Source organism: Leptosomus discolor, chromosome Z (assembly GCF_034619465.1).
Source record: "Leptosomus discolor isolate bLepDis1 chromosome Z, bLepDis1.hap2, whole genome shotgun sequence".
NCBI lineage: Eukaryota > Metazoa > Chordata > Aves > Leptosomiformes > Leptosomidae > Leptosomus > Leptosomus discolor.
In genome coordinates this window covers 74,968,743-74,990,184 of record NC_141419.1, presented here as the reverse complement: position 1 = coordinate 74,990,184, position 21,442 = coordinate 74,968,743, and the positions used below count along the sequence as shown (strand labels likewise).

General features: G+C 40.2%; 2 protein-coding genes across 2 annotated transcripts in view; both read left to right on the top strand.

The window, feature by feature from the left end:
- Nucleotides 1-446: 446 nt before the first annotated feature.
- The window catches only part of ITGA1 (integrin subunit alpha 1), a 71,146-nt gene continuing 50,150 nt past the window's right edge, over nucleotides 447-21,442 (top strand). Inside the window, exon 1 of the mRNA XM_086479778.1 lies at nucleotides 447-486. Within this exon, the coding sequence (XP_086335904.1) occupies nucleotides 459-486 (28 nt within the window). The 5' untranslated portion in view covers nucleotides 447-458. The remainder of the gene's footprint in view (nucleotides 487-21,442) is intronic.
- On the top strand, nucleotides 6,270-8,915 carry PELO (pelota mRNA surveillance and ribosome rescue factor). The gene is made up of 2 exons (XM_009957650.2): nucleotides 6,270-6,995; nucleotides 8,147-8,915. The coding sequence occupies exons 1-2, from the start codon at nucleotides 6,270-6,272 to the stop codon at nucleotides 8,576-8,578; spliced, it is 1,158 nt and encodes a 385-aa protein (XP_009955952.2). The 3' UTR covers nucleotides 8,579-8,915.

Genomic DNA, 21,442 nt, shown 5'->3' with positions numbered 1-21,442 from the left:
CAGCTCTCTCCTGCCCTGTTGGGAGGTGGGCTGGCCGGCGGGAGACACTTATTCATTAATTACGAGCGGGCAGATGTCCCTTTAAGGTCTGCAGTTCTCTCCAAGGGCTGCAAGCCGGAGGCTTGGTCGGGGGGAGATCTGGCTTTATTTGTACATCTTAGCGCTGGGCTAGTTCTACGGGGAGGTTTCCAAAGCTCAGAGGTCTTTGGGGGGTGGGTGGGAGGAAAGCTGCGTGCGGGGGGAGGAAGCTAAATTCTTCTTGATGCGAAGAAACAACGTAAAGACTGAATGACAAACAGGAAATGCCTAACTCGGCGGCGAGGCGGGCGGGCGGCGCAGAGCGCTGAGCTCCACTCGCGGCGCGGCGCGGCACCCCCGGGCGCGCCGGCGGCGGGACGGCTCCCGCCACCCCTGCCCTCGCCCCGGGCTCTCGGCCCCGGGCTCGCAGGAGCCCAGGTATGGCTGCCTCCTACTGGATGCTGACAGGTGAGGAAAGCCCCCTTTCTGTTTCGCTTTGAAGAGCCAGGTCCCGAAAGCAGCTCTGCTCCCTGCGGGAGGGGGGGGGTGAATCTGTTGGGGGCTGGCAACAGAAGGACGGCGTCTCCCCTCTCCGACCCGTCCGCCTGCCCCTGCCCCTACCGCGGGAATGCCCTGCCCGGAGCTGCCCTCCAGCAGGAGCTCTGGAGGGACTCCTTCAGCTTGCTCCTCTCTGGGAACTTTAACCCCTAAACTAGTCCTGGAACGCGGCGGGGTGGGGGGAGGCTGCTAGATGAGGATGTCATGGCTGAGAAGAAATACTGTAACCGAACCCGTCTTGGGAAAAGAAGGGCACCTGGCAACTTTTTTTAAATCGGGGTAGCTTTTCTGTTTTCTTCCGTGTGGCTTTCAGATGTTCTGAGTGGTAAAAGGGGAAGTGAGGAAGCGGTTAACTGCACCCAACTAACTTCAGAAAGATGAGTTCATCCGGAGATGGAATATGTAATATTTCCTTTTAGGGTTTCATTTATTGTTAGGGACTTACTTGCTTTTTTAGTAAAACAATACAGCAAGTAACGATCCCCCTTGCTAGTCAATCCGTAGTAACATTTTGGATCCGAAATCAGGGGAATCCAAGAACTGGGAAAGAGGCTAAGGCAATGCTGGGATTCATGTGCTTGCAAACTTTGACACTGAGCTCCTCAGCAGCTCTTGCGCTGGCGACTAGCACATAGTGAACCTGAGGCAGTACAGAGAAGAAATAAATTTCATAAGAATCATCAAATTGCAGGCGGCAGCAAGTGGGGAAAAGGCAAGACTAGGGTTTTGCCCTCTTCTCTCTGCACTTAGTGTACAAGAACGAACAGATACAGGAAAATGTGAAAACCTGAATGTAGTACGTTGGTGTGCCGTATTTAGCCCTTGCTCATAGATTGTTTTTATTACTTTTATTACACAGTGACATTCTCCAAAATACGTTTTTGCTTGTGTTCCTTCACAGAAGGAGGCTTTGTAAAGTGGCAACAATTTAGTGTGCCACAACTTCCCGTCAGAGTTGCAAAGTTGACACTGGTACTGCTAACATGTAATTCACTGGTAATGACAAAAATGTTTATTGTCAGATAGGAAAACATCTCAAGGGTGGGTCCTATCCAGATCTGTCAGGGGCTTACTAATTTTTGCTGTGGTGGTTTTTCTTTTTTAAAAAGTTGGTATGAAATAGAATACTCTTAGAAATAAGAAGCAGCATTACAGATACCAGGAATGGGATTCAAATTGTCTCAGATAAATAAGTGAACATAAACAAGTCAAAATGTCAGAAAAATAAAGACACAGAGTGTTAGAATTACAGTGGAATAAAAAAATAAATGCAAATTAATTATGTGCTTCTCTTTCCTAAAAAGAAAAAAAAAAAAAAAAAAAAAGGCAAATAATCTGGCATGCATTAGCAGACAAAAACAACCTAGAATAAAGGAGGTGCATAGAGGTGTATGTTTGTGTATTTATACAACTTTTTTTTTTTTTTAATTCAACCTCGTATTGGTGAGGCATCTGAGAATCTTACGTACAGAAAGTCTGACAGATGCAGACAGATGGGCAGAAGTGCACAGAGAAGAGACAAGCCTGGTAGGGCAGAGGAAGATGGTCTACAAAGAAAGATGGAATGAGTTAGGCTTGTTTATCTACAAGACAGAAAACTAAGGGCAAAGTGTTGGGCATTTGAAATATATGTTGTTACCAAAGTATTATTAGTGAGAATATTCTTCCAAATGTCATTGTTTTCTTTGTTTTGTGACAGCACTCAGTCATGACTTTCTGCATCACATATGTTGGTTTATAAAGAGATTGTTAAATAGTTGGTTCTCCATGTCCAACAAAGGACAAGAGAAAATCCTAGAATTCCTAGAACAGGCTACCAAAAAAACCCATCCCTGCATAATCTCCTTCACTGACAGTTTTGATGAAGCTGGATAAACATCTGTGAGGGATGGCTGAGTTTTACTCCACCTGGCCTCAGTGTATGTGGTTTGACTAGGCATCTGCTGAAGTTTTCTTCCAGCCCTACATTTCAACAAGAGGAAGGAAGAAATCAATCCAAAGGGCTTCATTACTTTTTAATGCTTCTTCACGTAGTTTTACACATAGCCTGTTCCCTCCTGGAATTTTCTCTCCTCATTGGTGCTGATCATGTTGTTGGTACTATTTAGAAATAGAAAGGACCGGTAATTACAAAGACAGAACTGTATGCAGAAAGTGAAGTGGTCTCTGTCCAGAGCCTGCAATGGCAGGATGGACACAGGATAAAGGGAAAGCATGAAAAAAACATTTTGCCCAGTTTCTCTGTCTTTATCTTTTATCTTTCTTTGCCCTTGCAACAATCACGTCCAACATTTCTCAGCAGATTTCACCCTATATTTGAGATTCTTTCCCACTAGTTTTTCTATTCCTGGACTTGAGTGTGCTTGCATGAATTCTGGCTAAAATGGCTATAATATGGGGGCAAGGGAGTCTCCTATAAACATGACCTCTCCTTCTCTAAAATCTGTACACAACTCAACTTCATAAAGCAGCTGATCACAACTTGAAGATGTAGGGCAGTGTGTCTCAATTTTTTTAAAATAATACCCTTACAAAAACAGCATGGCTTCAAAATCCCTATGAATATATGCTATCGCCATTTTTATCTTCTCTTGTCTTGTACTTAAGAAGGTCTGAAAACATGCCAAATTGCTGCCATTATTAGTCCTATACGATTGTTTTTAAAAGGTGATAAACGGCAAGAACTGTCAGGTTCTAAACTTGGTCTTAGTCTTTTACCAAGACTGAACAGACCATGTAACTTTGAACTTTTATGTTAAAACTGCATGTAGAGTTAAAAGTATCCACTTGTTTTGGCTCTACTTGGGTCAAATTCATCTCTCTCCCCCCAACATTAGCAAAATTAGTATGAACTTACAAACTTACAGTTATTTGATTCTTAAATTTTTGGAAATGCTGTTTTTCTTTTACTGCGCATTCTGACGTATTCAAACAAATAACAAGACCCAGTACCTACTTTTTACCAGAGTAGGCAAAGCATCATCACTAGTAAATGTTTTCCTTTATAAGTTGACAATGGTCTTGCTAATTGTGGATACACCACTGAAATTTCCAGTTGCCACTAAATACTTGTTGATTGCTGTTCATAACTGTATAAAATCTCATTATTTTTCATTTGAGGAAGGACTTCAGCACGTCTCAAGATGTCTCTTTCTACAAGAGTCAATATGTTGAGTGGCAGCTGTTTCAAGTTGTTGTTCCTTGTCTTGGGTTGGGGGTTTTTGTTTGTGGGGGTTTTTTTAATGCAGTAAGCCACCTCTTTGCATGAAGTGAATGCTTATTTTCTACTGGATGGTACTGGATGCTAACTTGCAACCTTTCTATAAAAATATATCGCATCTCCAGGGATGTGAGGTTGCTTGTAAAATTATGACTGGAACCAACAAGCAGAGAAAACTTTTGTAAATACAGAGCAGCAGCAAAATAATAATAAAAAAAAATTTTAAAAAATATATTAACATGGAAGGTAAATATGCGCTATAGCTAGTTTTTCATGAAAGAATAGCATAAGGTCAACCCATACAATTTTATAATTGCAAAGAATGTAAAGAAGAAAATTCGCCATAAATTCACAATGCAGCATTTGCATAGATAAGTGAAAGGAACTCCTAAAGAAAAGCTGAATGCACACACTCTTCCTAAGCCAGAAAGCATTAACACAAAATTATGAGCATGTACAAGCCAAAATTAAACAAACTGTTATTTATATGTGTGCTTATGTTATATTCCCTTGGGTGGTCCAGCTTCCTTCTGTGAAACTATTCATGCTAATAGAGCTAAGCATGTATACTCACAGGAAGAGAGTCTGAGGTCTCATAAATAAATCCTATTATGTAATATCTGATAAGGTTGTTTTTACATCAGTATCAAGCTTAGAAACAATGAACGCATATTAGTGGGCCAGATTTGAGTTCAGTGACCTGTCACAACTGACTAGTGCTAGATAGAGAGAAATTTATATGTACACCATAATGGAAGATACAGGATGATTCTTGCTCACATCTCATTAAATCCTTGCCTCCAAAGCCTCTCTAAGTCAGCAAATTCCATAATCCATAGTGGGTTTTTCTCCAAAAAAAGAAATAAGTAAAAGAAACCAGAAACTTCCTTTTAACAATTCTAAATTCGCCACTTTCTCATCTCTAAGAGGATGTCCCCTCGCTTTTATGTTATCAGACTCAGTGTTTGGACATTCCAAACTTACTGCATCTGTTCCAGTTGCCCTGATACACTTATGGCACATTAGTTTGTCTATTTTCTCAAACTTTTTTTGAATCATTCTTCATACAAGCATTTTTTCTATTCTCCATTCTTTACCGCATTCTTTTTAAATTTGCAACATTCATCCTGAAACAGTTTTCAGTGTCATATACCATTTCAAAATAAGCTGCAGTACTTGCATAATGACATTGTGGGGTTTTTATATTATTTGTGGCTTGTTAAATTTGTCTAGGCTGCAACTTGAGCTGTGTAGTTATTGCTGAGGTCCCTTTTCTGTGCAAGTATCATTGAACTAATCTGTGCAAGTTTTTGCAAGGCATGTTACCTACATTCGTCAACATCAAACTTCATTTGAAACGTGCCCGTCTGCCTCTGAAGCTTCTCAGAACTGTCTCATTCTGACTAACTAGTAGATTCAGGAAGCACATCAAGTTTCAGTATAGGCTGAAGTGTAACTTGCAAGTTCAACCAAAAACTTTTAAGATGAAGTTCAGTACAAGAGTAATGTCAAACTAACAGTTGAGTTCTGATGCTGCCAGGGTCTGGTTTTCATTTCACTCGGTGACGGCCGCCTGACTGGCCGCCTCCCTCAGGCAGCAGCGGCTGAGGCAGCGATGCCTGTCGCCCTGCGGGCGACCTCGTAGCCAGAGAACTGGCTACCTAGCCGTACCTTCCTCACCTCTTTCTCGATCTGTAACCGTAACCTCCCACAACTACTTCGGTTTTGGGTTTGTTTTTTTTTCTCTTCTCAAACGTCAGTGACTGTGTTGGAAGCCTTTGGAACTTTTGAATCGTCGCTGTTAAGAGCTAGAGGGAAAGGACCCGCGCGGGCCGCGGGCCCGGGCCCCCTCCCGCCTCGCTCACGGAGAGGCCAGAGCGGGGACACGCACCCGTTCACGGCCCCCTCCTGCCTGGCAGCACACAGGAGCACGGCGGCTGCCCCCCAGGGCCCCCCCAAGAGTCTCCCTCCGGACGCCTCCGGCCTGCGCGGCGCGGGCAAGGCTGCCGGGCACTCGCGCCTCGCGCGCCACTTCTGCGCATAGCACCCCGCGCATGCGCGGGGTCTTGAGGCGGAGGTGGCGGGGAGGAAGGGACCGTGCGCCCGCGCAGCGGGCGCAGGGGGAGAGAAAGACGCGTGGGAGGTGCGCGTCCGCCCGGCGGCTTGTAGGACTGACTCTGCGCATGCGCCTTGGGGCGGCCGGGCTCTACGCACGCGCGCCGAGCGGGGCGCGGAGCCGGCAGTGAGTGCTCGCGGAGCCTGGGCTGAGCCCCCGGCCGGCGCGGCGGGCCCGGCGCGGGCCGGTGTTCGGGAAGCGCCGTTCGTCGCGGCCCGAGGTAGGCCGGCCAGGAGCGCGCGGCTCCCGCGGCCCGCCGACTCCCGCCGCCAGGCCTCTCGGGGCAGGCCTCCCGGCCGCTACCGTCGCGGCTAAGGGGAAGCCGAGGGGGACGCGGCGGCGCAAGGAACCGCCAGGATGAAACTGGTGAGGAAGGACCTGGAGAAGGATAATGCGGGGCAGGTGACGCTGATCCCAGAGGAGCCCGAGGACATGTGGCACACCTACAACCTGCTGCAGGTGGGTGACAGCCTGCGGGCCTCCACCATCCGGAAGGTGCAGACCGAGTCGGCCACGGGTAGCGTGGGCAGCAGCCGCATCCGCACCACCCTCACCCTCTGTGTGGAGGCCATCGACTTTGACTCACAGGCCTGTCAGCTGCGGGTCAAGGGCACTAACATCCAAGAGAATGAGTATGTTAAGATGGGGGCCTACCACACCATCGAACTGGAGCCCAACCGGCAGTTCACGCTGGCAAAGAAGCAGTGGGATAGCGTGGTGCTGGAGCGCATCGAGCAGGCTTGCGACCCAGCCTGGAGTGCCGATGTGGCTGCCGTGGTCATGCAGGAAGGGTTGGCTCACGTCTGCCTGGTCACTCCAAGCATGACGCTTACCCGTGCCAAGGTGGAGGTGAACATCCCCCGCAAGCGGAAGGGGAACTGCAGTCAGCACGACCGGGCCTTGGAAAGGTTTTACGAGCAAGTGGTGCAAGCCATCCAGCGGCATATCAACTTTGAGGTAGTGAAGTGTGTACTGGTGGCTAGCCCAGGCTTTGTACGGGAGCAGTTCTGTGACTACATGTTCCAGCAGGCAGTCAAGACTGACAACAAGCTTTTGCTGGAGAACAGGTCCAAGTTCCTACAGGTAAGGAGCTAAACAGTCTACAGATTTGGTAAAAGAAGGGTTAAGAACTATCTGTGACAGTAGAAGATAATTAAAAGCATGATGGAAAGTAATTCACTTAAGAAAAAAAATTTCTCTCTGAGCATCATAAGGAAATTATTCTCGTGCCTTCCAAACTATAAGGTAGTTATGCAAGACACAGGATAACTTAATGTGGAGTAGAAAAAGTTTTAAATATTTCATAATCTTCATGTGAAGTACAGGCTGGAAAATAATTTAACTGTAGCATTAATCTGTCATACTGTATAGCATGCTTGTTTAATAACAGCTTTCTAAAGCTTTTGGAAAAAAAAAAAGTACCCAGATGTGGTATAGGTTAGTTAATTTTGTTGTTAGTGTTATAATGCATAGTTAAATATTATGCAGACTGTAGCATTTTTCCTGTTCTTTAGTCATCACATTGATTGAGTGGGTGGAGGTTTTTTCCCTTTCACTGAAATAGGCAAACTCAGAACCTAAGGTAAGTTTTCATTTTCATAAAGATACTTGTATCATTTTTTAATTGGAGTAAGCCTGTAATCTGTGCTTGCAAAAGCCTGGGGGAGCAGAGGGAGGAAAGCACGTTCCAACACTTGATAGTCACAACGTTTGGGAGATAAATTGCACCAAGAAGCCTCCTTTTGAGTTTGTAGAAAAATGGTAATACTAAGTGTGAAAAGTTTTAATGTACATTGCAGCTTTGCAAGCGTAGTAGCTATGCAGTCGTGCGAGACTTGATGCTTTTGTAGTATCTGTCTGCAGTCTTAAGAGGTCTTCCTCTTCTTGAATGCTTTGAAAGGGAGAGGCTTAAGTGTTAGTTTCTTAGTAGTTTTAAGAGGCCCTACTTTGGGGACTGTCTGCAACAGCTTGAGTATTTATTCCGGTCTTTGAATAAGAGAAACAGCTTTCCTGCATTTCTTAAAAATATGATTTAAGGGATTTGCTCTAGACTTGGAATTGCAGGAGAGATCCTTTAAGAAAAGAATCATGTAGGTTTCAAGAAAGAGATAACGTCTTTGAATAATTATCAAGATAAATATTATGTAGAGTAGAAGCTGTTTGTGATTGGCTAATAAGAAAATGGTTCTTTTTATTTAAAAAAACCCAAACCTTTGACTTTTTTTTTACTCTAGGTCCACTCTTCCTCGGGACATAAATATGCATTGAAGGAAGCTCTCTGCGACCCAGCTGTGACTAGTCGTCTTTCTGACACTAAGGCAGCCAGTGAGGTTAAAGCCTTAGATGACTTCTATAAAATGCTGCAGCATGAGCCTGACCGGGCTTTTTATGGTCTAAAACATGTGGAGAAGGCCAATGAAGCCATGGCCATCGATACCTTGCTGATCAGTGATGAGCTTTTCCGGCACCAGGATGTGGCTACACGTGCCCGATACGTTAAATTGGTAGATAGCGTACGGGAGAACATGGGCACAGTACGCATTTTCTCCAGCCTTCATGTGTCTGGGGAGCAGCTTGGCCAGCTGACAGGGGTGGCAGCCATCCTGCGCTTTCCTGTTGCTGAGCTCTCTGACCAGGAAGATGAATCTAGCTCTGAAGAGGATTGATAACAGTGACTTCATTCCAGTTTCTTTTCCAAGTTGATATAACATTAAAGGCCCTCCCTTCCTAAATACTGTGTGCAGATGTGCCATGACATGTAATTTAAGTTTTTGATGGTATTTCTTACAGTATGTAGCTCTGCTCAGCACACTAATGGATATCTGTTCCACAGTAATGATTATTGGTATACTGTGCATTGGAGCTGACTGGTTTTGAAAGTTACATCCTGGACCTCCAGCAGTACAAGAATCTAATTTGAATCCCCAGGGCTGCTCTTCATGCATGTCAAAGCAGACTGGCAGCTTAGTGTTTTGGATTGTGTGTGAAAAGATAATAAAGTAAGAGGGAGAAAATTGTGTTGGTCTGTCTATTTCTGTTCACATGCTTGAGAGGAGTATTGCAAAACAAATGTAAACCTCTTCACGCAAAACTGATCAAAACTGTGCTTGATCTTCTTAGGAACTCACCGTTCTTAAGATGTGGCAAAGGAGTAGGATCAACATCATCTCTTAGGGTTTTTATGGAGTTACGAGTCTAATGACTTAAATATTTCTGTGAAACACATGAAGCAATCTTTCAGAAACCAGACCCTTTAAATTAACCATTATGTCTCTAATATAAATTGTGAAGCTCGGTGCACCCATTTCAGTTATCTTTTTGAATGCTTTTATCTTGGGAGATTGTTCTGAAGGCCAGCAAGCTATAATGTATCTTGTCATTGACTGTGTTCTGATAAATTGACATTGAGGGGAACAGGAGAGACTTTCCAAAAACAAATTTCACTTAAGAAAGCAATGGAAGACTTCTGAAAGGGATGTAACAATAGGGGATTAAAAATAAAAACACCAAAACTTCTAGTCTGGCTAGAATAATTTTAGGAAAAGCATGTTTAATGGTACTCCCATATGTTGATGGGTGCCAGCTCTGTGAATTTGATATTATCTGTTGCTAGCTGAAACATTAGCCTAAACTCCTTGATAGAGAAGTACTTTTGAGTTAAAAGCCATCTACCCTTTTCACATCATCCATACAGTCTTATAAGTAATGCCAATTTGTTGCAATTGTGTACAAATGATACTTACGTTCAAAATTGTAGCATGCCAGGAAATTCTTATTTTAATTCTCAGCAAACTGAGAGATAAATCAAACTGTTCCTTGTTTTTTGTGGTTTTTTTCCTTGATTGTTGGATGGTTTGTTGTTTTGTTAGACCAAATTGATCCCAATTATTCTATTTTAAACAACTTACGAAGAGTTTTTGCTCTGTACTGTAAGAAGATTACAATGGCAGTTCTGCCAGTCTGTGTTTTGTGCTTGTGGCAGTGAATCACCAAGCAGCCATTTGGTTTCTTATTTGTTTTTTTTAAGGTATAACAGCAAACATCTGGTAAGAAAACATGTTCATAGTGATTCTTTGAATTATTTACGCTTAGAATTAAAATTCTGCACTGACTTTACAATTTACAAGTATTTTTGGTTTTTTAGCTATTGCTATCATGGCATTAAGTCTCTGAAAGAAATGCACATCTCATTGCACAAAGGATGGGAGGGTGGGATTTTTTTTTTTTTTTGATAAGCATTTTTGTAATGAAATAAATATACGATCACTGTGTAGACAAATACATCCTGTTTCAGGAAACAGCTTAAGGACTTGATGTTGAAAATAGGCTGTGTTCAGTAGTTACAGATGCTTGACCTGGCAAAGTTCCAGGGTTGGTAGTATTTTTTACATCTAAAGGAATTTTGAATAGTTGAAAAGTACATATTGACAAAGATGCTTGCTTAACACAGACCTTAATGTCTGTGTGTAGATAGCACTTACACAGAAGATGCATGTTATCTGCAGATCAAATAAGTGCTAGAGCCAAAGAAGATTTTGTCTCTTCTTTGGAACTAAACGTACATGAACTAAAAACTGGTCACAATGTGAAAATTGTTCTCTTGCACGATAAAGTAATTTAGTAATGTGTCTCAGTTTACTTTCTGATTATGTTCTGATATAATTCTGAGAATTAATAGCATGGTTTATATTCAAGTTTTTCTGTTTTCAAAATAAATGAATGCACATTTTAGGACTTAATGTTTGTTACGTTTGGTAGAAAGAAAGCTTTAAAAAGTGTCACGAAATCAGCTTGATCCTGAACCCTGCTATGCTCTTTAAGGAGTGAAATAAATTCATCAATATAGGTCATAAAGCCTCTCTTGCAAACTCATACTTTGGAGCAGGCCCCAGTTTTGTTCATTTTGTCACCTTTGGCATTTAAATACGGTTGTTGTATAAATTTTTTGTGATTGTTTACTGAACAAAGTTTGGTGCAAAACATGAGGTCACCATCAGCAAGAGACCAAACTAATCCTGCTAATTGTAAAGCAAAATAAAGGATAAATCTTTCAGGTAACTGTAAAGCATTGAACACTATTTGACCTAGGAATACCTCGTCTCCCTCCTCCTATCTTCATCCTTGTACACCATATGAGAAAAATGCTAGTAATACATAATCTTTTGACCACTCCCTGACCACCAGTGTAACAAGTGCCCACACCTCTTCAGAAGAAATTGTGGTTTAACTTAACATGATGTTTTTAAAGCCATGTAAATGTCCGAAGTAATTTTCATTTGCTACGGTTCTCCCAAAGGTTAAGTAGCCCTGAATATTGAAATTATCTTGCCCTTTGAAAAATTCTTAGTTTAACTTCTGAGCTGCTGACCTTGGTTTGCCTTTTTCTGTGAAGGTGTACTTATATCTGCCATCTCATTTGACTGATTTCTAGCTTGAGACTCTAATTTCTTTCTGGAAGCTGCATTATCCATCCAGAAAATGTGCTCTGTTTCCTAAAGGCGAAGTGGAGATAAAAGATGTGATCTTTTTTAGTCACCCAGTTCATTCACTTTTCTCTTAGACTTTCATTTAAAGAAAACAAGCCTGTATCATAAAGGAATAGATACCTAGTTTTGCAGGAAAAAACATGTTCTCAGAATGTTCATGCTGTTGTTTTGTCTGAAGCCACATTTGTGCAGCGTGTGGTCTATTTCTTCTACAAAAGATCTAAGCAATTTTTAAAATGTGAAGCTGCAATTAGAAGGTCTGTATCTAGGAATCCTAGTTTATAACCCAAAATCTGAATTCCTGCAAGACACATAATAAGAAAAAAATGACTTCAGAAAATTACTTATCTGTGTACATTTTCGATATGACAATGTTTCAGACTTGAATTTTTTTCTTGCTTTCTGATAATACCAGTTGCTTTTATCAGTTCCTTTTTTTTTTTTTTTTTTTTTTTTTAAGATGAAATGTTCTTAAAATGTAGAGCTAGGTGCAACTGAGGTGGCTCAGGTGGTGACTATGAAACAAAAAAAAGTTTCTTCTTCAAGCTGTTCTACTGCAGGGAATGATACAGATCTGGGAATCACTCCCTTCTCAATTCTTGTTCAATATACCCTGCAACTTGTTACAAAGTGAATGATAAAAAGTTTTGATGCTGTTAGAACTTAGGATTTCTCACTTTTGGTTTTATTTAGCGAATGATGGGAACAGAAGAGAGACATGGCATTGCAGCAGATTATTTTGCAGTAATCTGTATTTCTCCTATAGCAACCACAACTGGCTTTTAGACACTGTTGTATTCATATATTTCATGTAGGAAAACAGTATTTTGCAAACTCGTTATTCTGCTAATTTAGAGTTAGGAAAATGCCTAACCATTTGCATCTTGTGAGTACTGTTATAATTCTTAATTCAGGCTCTGACATGGGTCGAGCCTGGGCTTTTTCAGCAGTGGAAAGAGTAAACATAGGCTGTGGAACTTCTTATGTGACAGTTGGCCAAAGAATTGCTTAATAAGCCTAATGCTTAGTCCTGCCACATTTTTTATGTTTGACTCAAGTAGGGCATTGACTTTGATTTGAGGACAACTGCTTGCATGATACAGAATATAAAGGAAAGAAATGTCTTGAGTGTAACACCCAAACTGTGGTGTATATTCTTTATAAACTTCTGAACTTGACTGTTTTAGAAATGCAGTATAGCTTTTCTGTGAAAAAAATTGTCTCCCAAGGTGTCTTAGCCTAAAATAGAGTGTGAGGAAAAGGTCTCTGAAATCATACTTGTTTATTCTGTTGTCTGAAAAGAATTCTTCCTCTTGTCCGACTTGAGGGCTGTGCAAAAAACAGGCGGGGGCTGATACCAGAGCAGTACTTGCTTCCAAGTCAGAGTCTTCTGGGAAATGCTACATGAAGCAGCAGCTTTCAGGCCCTGCCAGCTCTTGTCAGATTTTGCTGTATTGATCCATAATTTATTGCCCTCTTTTTGGGAAATGCTGTGTTCACAGCTAATGTAATTACTGTCATGCTGCTCTAATAATTACTTAGAAGTCAAATTAAAGGTGATCATGAATACTCTGACAAAATAGCTGTTCCATTAGAGAATGTTAATTAGTTGAAACCAGTCCTCCTTTTTAGGAATGTACATACCAGACTTGATGGGAAGTTTTTTCTCTGGTCCAAAATGGAATTTCTAATTGAAGCCAAGCCTAAAATAGCAAAGAAAGAGTCTAGGGGTTTAAAGACTCATATGGGACAGAAGATACAAAGCTTAAGACCCTTTTTTATGTCATTGTTAACACTAAGCTAAAGACACTTCCTTTTCTGTCAGTGTCTTTGGTACATACAGTTCCACATTGTATAAGCAAATATATTTTGGCCGAGATAGCTAAACCACAGCTGACTCAGGTATGGTATCTCTTGCGATGTGGGAGACAATTTTCAGATTTCTGGTCTGAATGGGACAGGAAAGTGATTGAAAGCTGGGACCTCCCTAATGCACTCCAGCTGTGTTCTTCATCTTTCAGAAAAAAGCCCTGTGCAGAGTTCCATGTTTCAAAAAGATTTTGGACCTGTTGGCAGCCGAGAAAATCTGCTTTTGAAGACAGATTATTTCCCATGCAGCCTTAATACAAACCCTTAGACATTTACTTAGAACAGATGTTTTTAGCTGACTTTTTATTGAAAGGACTTCAGAACAAAGAAACACAAAATGTATGTAAAGGTATATATGTGTGTGTGTGTGTGTATGTGTCTATAAAATGCAGTATCCTCAAAGAATGTGGTATCTTCATGTGAAAAAAAAAAGCTAGCTTGACTTTTGTAGTTGCTTTGGTAACTGAAGGAATGACCCAGGATGGAGGCTTGACAGTTATCTTCAGGCCTCAAGATTTGTTTACAGTAGTAGGAGCAAGTGCTACATTTAGGGTGTTGGATGCTCATGAATGTCTCCTTTCAGTCAGACACTAAAAAAGAAACAGCAGAAGCCGATTGAAATAAACCTTCCAGAGTTTTTGAGGGAGTGCTTAGTGAGAAGAAACTGTAAGAGAAAGCCCCCTGCGCCAAAAAAAAAAAAAAAAAAAAAAAAAAAAAAAAAAAAAAGTTAAAAGGTTTGTTGGGTTTTTTTAACAGTGTTTCAGGTTGTTTCAACTAACACATTGATTTCTAAGATAAGCAAACTAGTAAGTCAAGTCAGTCTTTCAGCAGCTCTGAAAGCTGCAGCAGGTTTTGCTGAAGAGAATTGCTTTTACTTTGACCTGCAGTGTTCAGCCTGGTGACTTCAAGTTTTTAATACTGGTATAGGTACTTTAGTTTAGGTGTGAGAGAAGTTAATTGATTGCATTTGTTTATCTTTCCCAAATAGTTGCCATAAGACCACTTCCATTCCCTTTGGTGAAAAGAACTCGTTTATCCCATATAATTTATTCCTTTCCTGAGTGGAAATTGCTGTTCTGCAACAAGGTGGCTGAGAGAAGCTGAAATGGTCTTTCTTCAGATATGGTGCTGGGAGAGTGTCGGCTGTCTGCCTGGACAGCTGTGCCTCCTGGGGCAGCAGCTGGCCTTGCTCCAAGGCTGTACCTAGGAGCTGCTGGGACGGTGGTGGTGAGAAGCAGAAAAGGAGCAGCTGCCTCATGAGGGAACTTTTCCAAGTTCGAGAGCCATGAGGAAAGGTGAAAAGTTATGTTCAATGGAAAACATGAGACGCTGTGTTGGGCATGCGACTTCTTCCCCAAAGAGAGCTGCAGTGGATGTTTGAAGTGTCTGTACTCAGTTCTAACAGCTCATCCTCAGTTGAAGCTAAGGTGCCAGTTGATGTGATTAAGCTTATGTCTGAGGGACAAGAGCCTTAAGCCTGAGGCTGAGACTTGAAACTGAGATATTGAAACCTTGCTAATAGTGTCACTATGGAGTGACTAATTTCTGACAAGCTTGCTACACAAATGTCACACATAGAGTCATTGCTGTATCTGAGGCTTGTGAAAGACTGTCGTTGTTTTCCTTTCATGCCTGTCTGAAAGCCGCCTTCTTTTTCAAAAGTAGTATGTAGTGCTTTGTCAAACAAACACCTCAATGTGTTGCACTGGCAATTGGCATGATAAGCAAAGGAAGATTTTCTAGTTAGACACTAAAAAAACCCAACAGAAGGTGATTGAAATAAACATTCCAGAGTTTTTGAGGGAGTGCTTAGTGAGAAGAAACTGTAAGAGAAGGCCAAAAAAAAAAAGTTAAAAGGTTTGTTGGGGTTTTTTTAGCATTGTTTCAGGTTGTTTCAACTAAAACATTGTTTTATTAAGATAACCAAACTAGTAAGTCAGTCAAATGACAATTTTTTAGACTTTTGAAAGCCTCAGAAATCAGTTATTAAAACTGATTATTATTTAACTCTATTAAAACTCTATGTTAATAACTGATTTAGTAACAGTCAGGCATTGTGATCTCGGTAAACAATGTATTAATGCTGACAACTATGAGTCTAACCTTTCCTAATTTTGAAGACTTGTCTTTCTAGCCTAAATAGGCTATGTAAATTTATAACAGTCGTCTTTTTTTCAGGGGAGAATACTGAAATTGTCACTGAAAAATGTTTAGGGCTTTAGGCATTTAGGATTTTAAAATTGAAGTTTTCACTTTTACTTCGAGAACTTTTTTAAAACTACTTTGTTCCCTAGCTTAAGCACTTTTATTTTTACACAAGAATTGGCAAGAAATAAATGTATGTTGGAGAGCAGAAAGTTCCTACTACTGGAAAAATGAGAAGTTGGAACGACCTTCCAGTCAGAAAAATCAGAGCGAAAGGTCACTTTTATATGGAATTTGTTTACCCTGAAAGATATGATGTGGTTGCCAACTATAGATAGGAATCAATTCAGCAGTCCTCTACCCTATGCTCTGAACAGAAGCAGAGCGCTTGCTGTTGTTATTTTAGCAGAGCATTGTGTTGCCCCGTTTATATCAGTCCAATTCTTAGTGCATATGTTTGCACCACATCTGAACAAACGCACCAGATTGCACCGCAATGCTGACCTCCTGTCAGACAGGGATTAGCCAACTGAGCTGATGACGCAAGGATGTTTAGATTAGGTACCTGATACAGGTTTAATGAGTACTTTCGGTCTCTGCCATCTCTGATGTCCTCCAGGAGCTTTAAAGATCTGTTAAAAAAATAATTTTTGAGTGTTTTATTCGTAAACAGGCATCAGAGTCAAGTCATTGGTCATTAAATGTTTTTCCTTTAGAAATCATGTTTTCTCTGATGATTCGGAGCAAGCTGCTGTGAGTTGGTCCTCTGTGTGTATCAGCATAGATTAGAAAAATCTCATTCAGACAAAGGCAACTGCTGTATCCAAAGAGCTACAGACCAAAGAAGAATAAAAAGAGCACAGCATCAGCACTGGTGTGCTACCTTTTAGCTGGGCTGGAAGGAAAAGTTGGGACTGATCTATTGCTAGTCTCTGCTGCTGAAACTGCAGTTGAGATGCTACTCCATAAAGCTGATGTTAAATCTGTGATAAGGTAGCACGTATTTGCAAAAGGAGTACTGCAGGTCATAAGGTGGTGGCACAAGGTTCTTTTGTGCCTTTTTAGGTGGTCCTTTTTTAACACTCGCAGCTCCTGTTGACTAGAAGACTGAATCACTCTTAAATAACAGTAAAACTGACCTTAGCTTTGCAAATTTCAGTTTAGCCTGGAGAGAAAATGAAATTTCCTCACTTAAACTTCCTTGGTACTTTTGTGAAGTTGATGCAAAAGTTTGAAAGAAAGAGTAATGGGTTCTTTGTGAAACTCCTGGTAATACCAGAATGCTTTCTGAACAGGTCTGGGCCAGACAGATATCTTAAAATCACGGGTGTACTTTATCTGCTGTGGGTGGGAAATGTTAATTTATTAGCACCAGTAATTCATGTAGAAAGCTGTATCTTAAACTGCATCTAAAAAACAGGATGTTTTTCTACCTCTAGAGTCCAGCTTTAATTTGGGGAGGGGAAACAAACCTTCCTCTTATAATCTCTTCACAGCTAGTTCCAAATTTCCCTGAATTGTTTATTGCCCAGTAAAAAAGAACATTTGCAGTAAAAAGACCTGGGATTAATTCCATAGTCCTTTCAACTGGTTTACCAGTAAAGTCCACCAACAGTACAACACATGAGGTGCTTATGCTATTACTGGTACTTGAGTGTCTTAGTGTTTAGTAGATAGGGTTGATGGTGCATATAATTATGCTAAAGTTTTCAGTACGTTGCTATTCAGTATTGATAATTCGTGTTCATAAACTGGCTTCTGGAGAATTTATTAACTTTTTAATTGAAAAAAAGGTGTCTTGACTATAAAAATATACCACATAAAAGAAGAATATTAAATCCCCATAAAAATTTACTGCAATTTCAAAAATTACTTTGTTTCCCAAACTGTGCTGTGATATGGCAATGGTAGAGGCACCAATCTTGATCATATTCCACTTCAAACATTTCACACATTATTTCAGGGAATAAATTTCTAACATGCACTAGAAGGGTATCTTTTGTTCTCTTTTTAGCTGAGTGATACCAGTGTGAAGCTGGCATTGTGGCTTTATTGGTTTTTCTGATGATTCATCTGATCAGAATCGTCTGATTTCTGATGAACAGTGTGCCACTTCTTGACTTCCTGGTACATGACTTAACTTTACAGAAAGTTTGCGTTTATCTGTTGCCTGTAAATTATGTTCACCTCACAGGTAGACTGGAGATTAGCTACTAACGTTTAAAATGGCAAGCCTCTGAAAGTCCTTGTGGTTGTCTTAGACCATAAGATGAGTAAAGCTGCTTGAGTACATAAGTACACATAGCAGCAGTCTATGAATTGCCTAGTGCAATACCAGTTCTTCTCGTGGTGTTTTTCTGTCCAAATGATCAAACAGTTTTTCTTAGGGTGCAGTGTCATTTGTGATGTGTATGTGGTAGTGTTTTTTGTAGACTAGATTAGGCAGCTATTTTGTGGTTGTTCATGTTCATGGAAGATTGGATTTAATGACCACTGCAGTCATTTGAAGTCCCATATTCTTGTCTGCTGGGAGTTCTCAGTTAAAAATGTAAAATGCATATTATCAGACAGCCATATTCTTTAAACTGTCCAGTGCAAGACAAGATTTCTTGTCATGGTTAACAATGCTGGTGCCGTGATTACATGTGCTGGTGCGTGCTTGAGACAGGCTCAGGATTTTGCTAATGAGCAAGTCAGAGCTGATCTGTGCAAACAGGCAGTGCCTGCTACCCCGTGCTCTTACAGGACAGAACTGGCATTCCCTGCAGGCATTCTGCTGCTGTGCAGTTGGGGATGAAGAGGCACTTCCATCTGACCGCGTGGCATGAGAGCACTAGCATCTGGGGACCATTCAAGGCAGAATTCCAGCATTTCAAAAAATATGTGACTTATTTTCCATTACTGCCTGTAGCAATCTCTTATCAACTGTATTCTCACTGTAGTCATTTTTCTAGTTACTGATATGAGAAAAAGTTTAGAAAAATCTTGAACAAGATTATTGACAATAGAGTTGTTTCATTGCAAAGAATTAACATATGCAATAGGAAAGAGGAATTGTTTGGATGATGGTACATTTTTTTCAGTCTAAGCTCAGTGTCGAGCACTTTTAAACCTTTCAAAATTTGCTTTTAGCAATAGTAGGTTTCATCCCTTTCTCTCTGATTCTGCTCTCAGAAAACTGCAAGTGTGATTATTTAAATACAAAAAAGATTGGTTTAAACTTTACTAGGATACTTAAATTTGTAAAAGTTTTTCTATCTTAGACTGTTTAGCATTTCCTTGTGCACTTCAGATGAAGTTCAGATTTGTAAATATCCTTTTGCTTCACATTTTGTTGAAACTTGTTAGCTTCATATAATGAGTTAGTCTGAAAAATAATGTAAGTCTTCATGCTAAGAAGCAGTTTAAGAGTTTTCGAGTCCTGTTGAAGTACAAGAGTATGTGCTGTAAACAGGAAAACGTGGAAATCTTGTTTATGTACCCATGACATAAAAAGCTGGAGCAACATATTTGTTCCCTCTTACTCTACTGGAAGATGGCTCAAAGAAAACAAATGTTCTGTGGTATTCCAATGAAAATTTTCATAGATGCTGTTTTACCAGAAATAATAGGAAAAGTGTCCTCTATACAACTTGACTATAGTTTGCAAATTGATTTTTTTTTTCTTTTAATATACACATCTGAGATTTAATTCTGAAGTGTGTCCATCCCTGCTTGGCTCTGGAATTTTTGCTTGGTCAAGCTCCCTGCTTGCTTTTGGATTTATTTTTTTTTTTCCCCACAAAATCCCCTCCATCTTTTCCCTTCTGCTGCACTTATTACAGTTTCTTGGATCACAGCTGTGTTGATATTGATACGTTTTATTGATATAAAATATGAGCTATTGGCTTTTAGCATGCAAGTTGACTGCAAATGTTTTTGTTGTACTACATAAAAAATGGCTTGGATTTAAGTTCTGTGGTACTCTGGCTTAGCTGGGTGTGAAGGGGTCATAGCAGGATATTTGCACTTCCTTTTAGAGGATTTCTTTTCTTCCTGAAGCCCTGAGTGATTCGGTTGAGAGTGAGCCAATGATTATGTTCAGCATAAGGTGCTGAAAGACAGGAGTTTGTAGCCATTGTGAAGTAAAGAAACGGAAAAAGTTGTTGCTTTTCAGAAAGCCTTTATTACCGCTAGAGCATTTCCACAGAAATTAACAAATAATGACACAAAGTCAGGAAGGCAAAAAGAATAATAATTGTCCTTCATCCTGGTAGGGAGATAGTAACATGGGTTTTCAGCTAGGCATCATTTTTTGCATCAGTTCTCAGATTATCACATTTCCCAGAATGTTCAAAAGGAGTTTCTGTCCTGGGGAATTTTGGAGATGGGTGATTATAAGTTTGATGGGGTAGATTGATGAAGTCTAGACTGATTTTTTTTTTTTTTTTTCCCTGTGCTATGGTTCACGTTCTCTTAAAAGAAAATACACTTTTTAGTGTGTAAATGACAGCATAGTGGCAATATATCCACCCATAGAAGTACAGTAATTTGCCTGCAGTGTTTGGGAGTTTTCTCAGATTTTTTTGACAGAATATTTTTATTTTATTTTTCAAAGTTAGCTTGCTAGCTGACAATGAAAAATACAAGTACAAAGCATGGATTCAAAAGAAATTTAAAAATATTTAGACAATGGCATTTGTAATTCACATATTAATACTGACAGGTAGTAATTTCCTCCCAACTCACAGGATTCTCCAGTGTGATGAGTATTTAGTGCTTTCCTTTTCCTTAATCCTATATTAGTATACTGAAATGATGAAAAGTGTAGGCCATGTTGCATAATGACAAAAGTCACTAGTCTACATTTTCTCAAAATAAACCTCCTTTGGATGGAGAATAGGCGTGACACGTACTGTTGAACACCTATTACACTGACAGCTCCGCCTCGAAATATCTGATGTATTTCTACAAGCTTTCACATGTTTTTATCATGAGCTTCAACTCTGTTATTGTAGAATACATCTCTGATTCAAAGATGCATTTAAGTTAACTGTTGTTAACCGTAATAGAGTGGCACTATTTAAGGATGATCGTACCATTTTTTTTAACCAGGTAGTGTTGGTTGACTTTCTTAACCAGTTGTGCTACCTATTGCACAATCCAGCTATATATTTGGATTGAATCATAGGCATAATGTAGAAGGAACTCTTGTTTGAAGTGAAGTGATTTCTGTGATTACATAGGCTAGAAAAGGTATGGAAGCTACTTGCTTAAGAATGAATGAAAAAAAGATTGGCTTTGCTTCCTCCCATTAAGTGTTACAGAATTTAATTTCCTAGGAAATTTGAAAAGAATGCTATGAAATATTTAGGATTTATTTCATATTGTAAGAATGATAACACCTTGAATTCTCAATTAGCATCATAATTGTTTAAAAGCAACCATAAGATTCTTACTGGATCTACTTGGCCTTTCTTTTAGCCTAAGAGCAACAAAATTAGTTGGAAATACATAAAGGATGCTAGTTAGTGTAGGAAAAGCAGTCCAGTTAGTAATGTGAAGTCGAATGAAAAATCACTATGGAAGAATTGACTTTGGGGCTTGCTAAGGATTTTAATTTGTGTTTCCCACAGCAATAGCTGTGCCTGGCTTACCATGCTGGTTTCAACAAGGCTACACAGTAGAAAGCTTACAGGAGCAGGTCATCAGCCTGCAAAACAGGGATTCAGCGTAACTGAGCAAATCCAAAACTTGTAGAAAACTACCTGAAACATCATACTTGACTCTTCATATCAACCTAGAGGAATTTTGTGCAGAGGAAAACATACAGGTCCATGATGAGTTTTGGAGAGTGTTGTGAAGTACACGTTTTTCTTTAGCTTAAAGAGTCCTTGTTTATTCACTTTTTGCATTAAATTAATCCCTTCCTCCTTTTTAAGCTTCTGTTTGTTTTTTTTTTTTTTCAAAAAATAACTTACACATTCATTTTGGTGATCCTTTCTGTGTGAAATCAGAGTTAATTATAGATGACTATAAATATCTTCTATC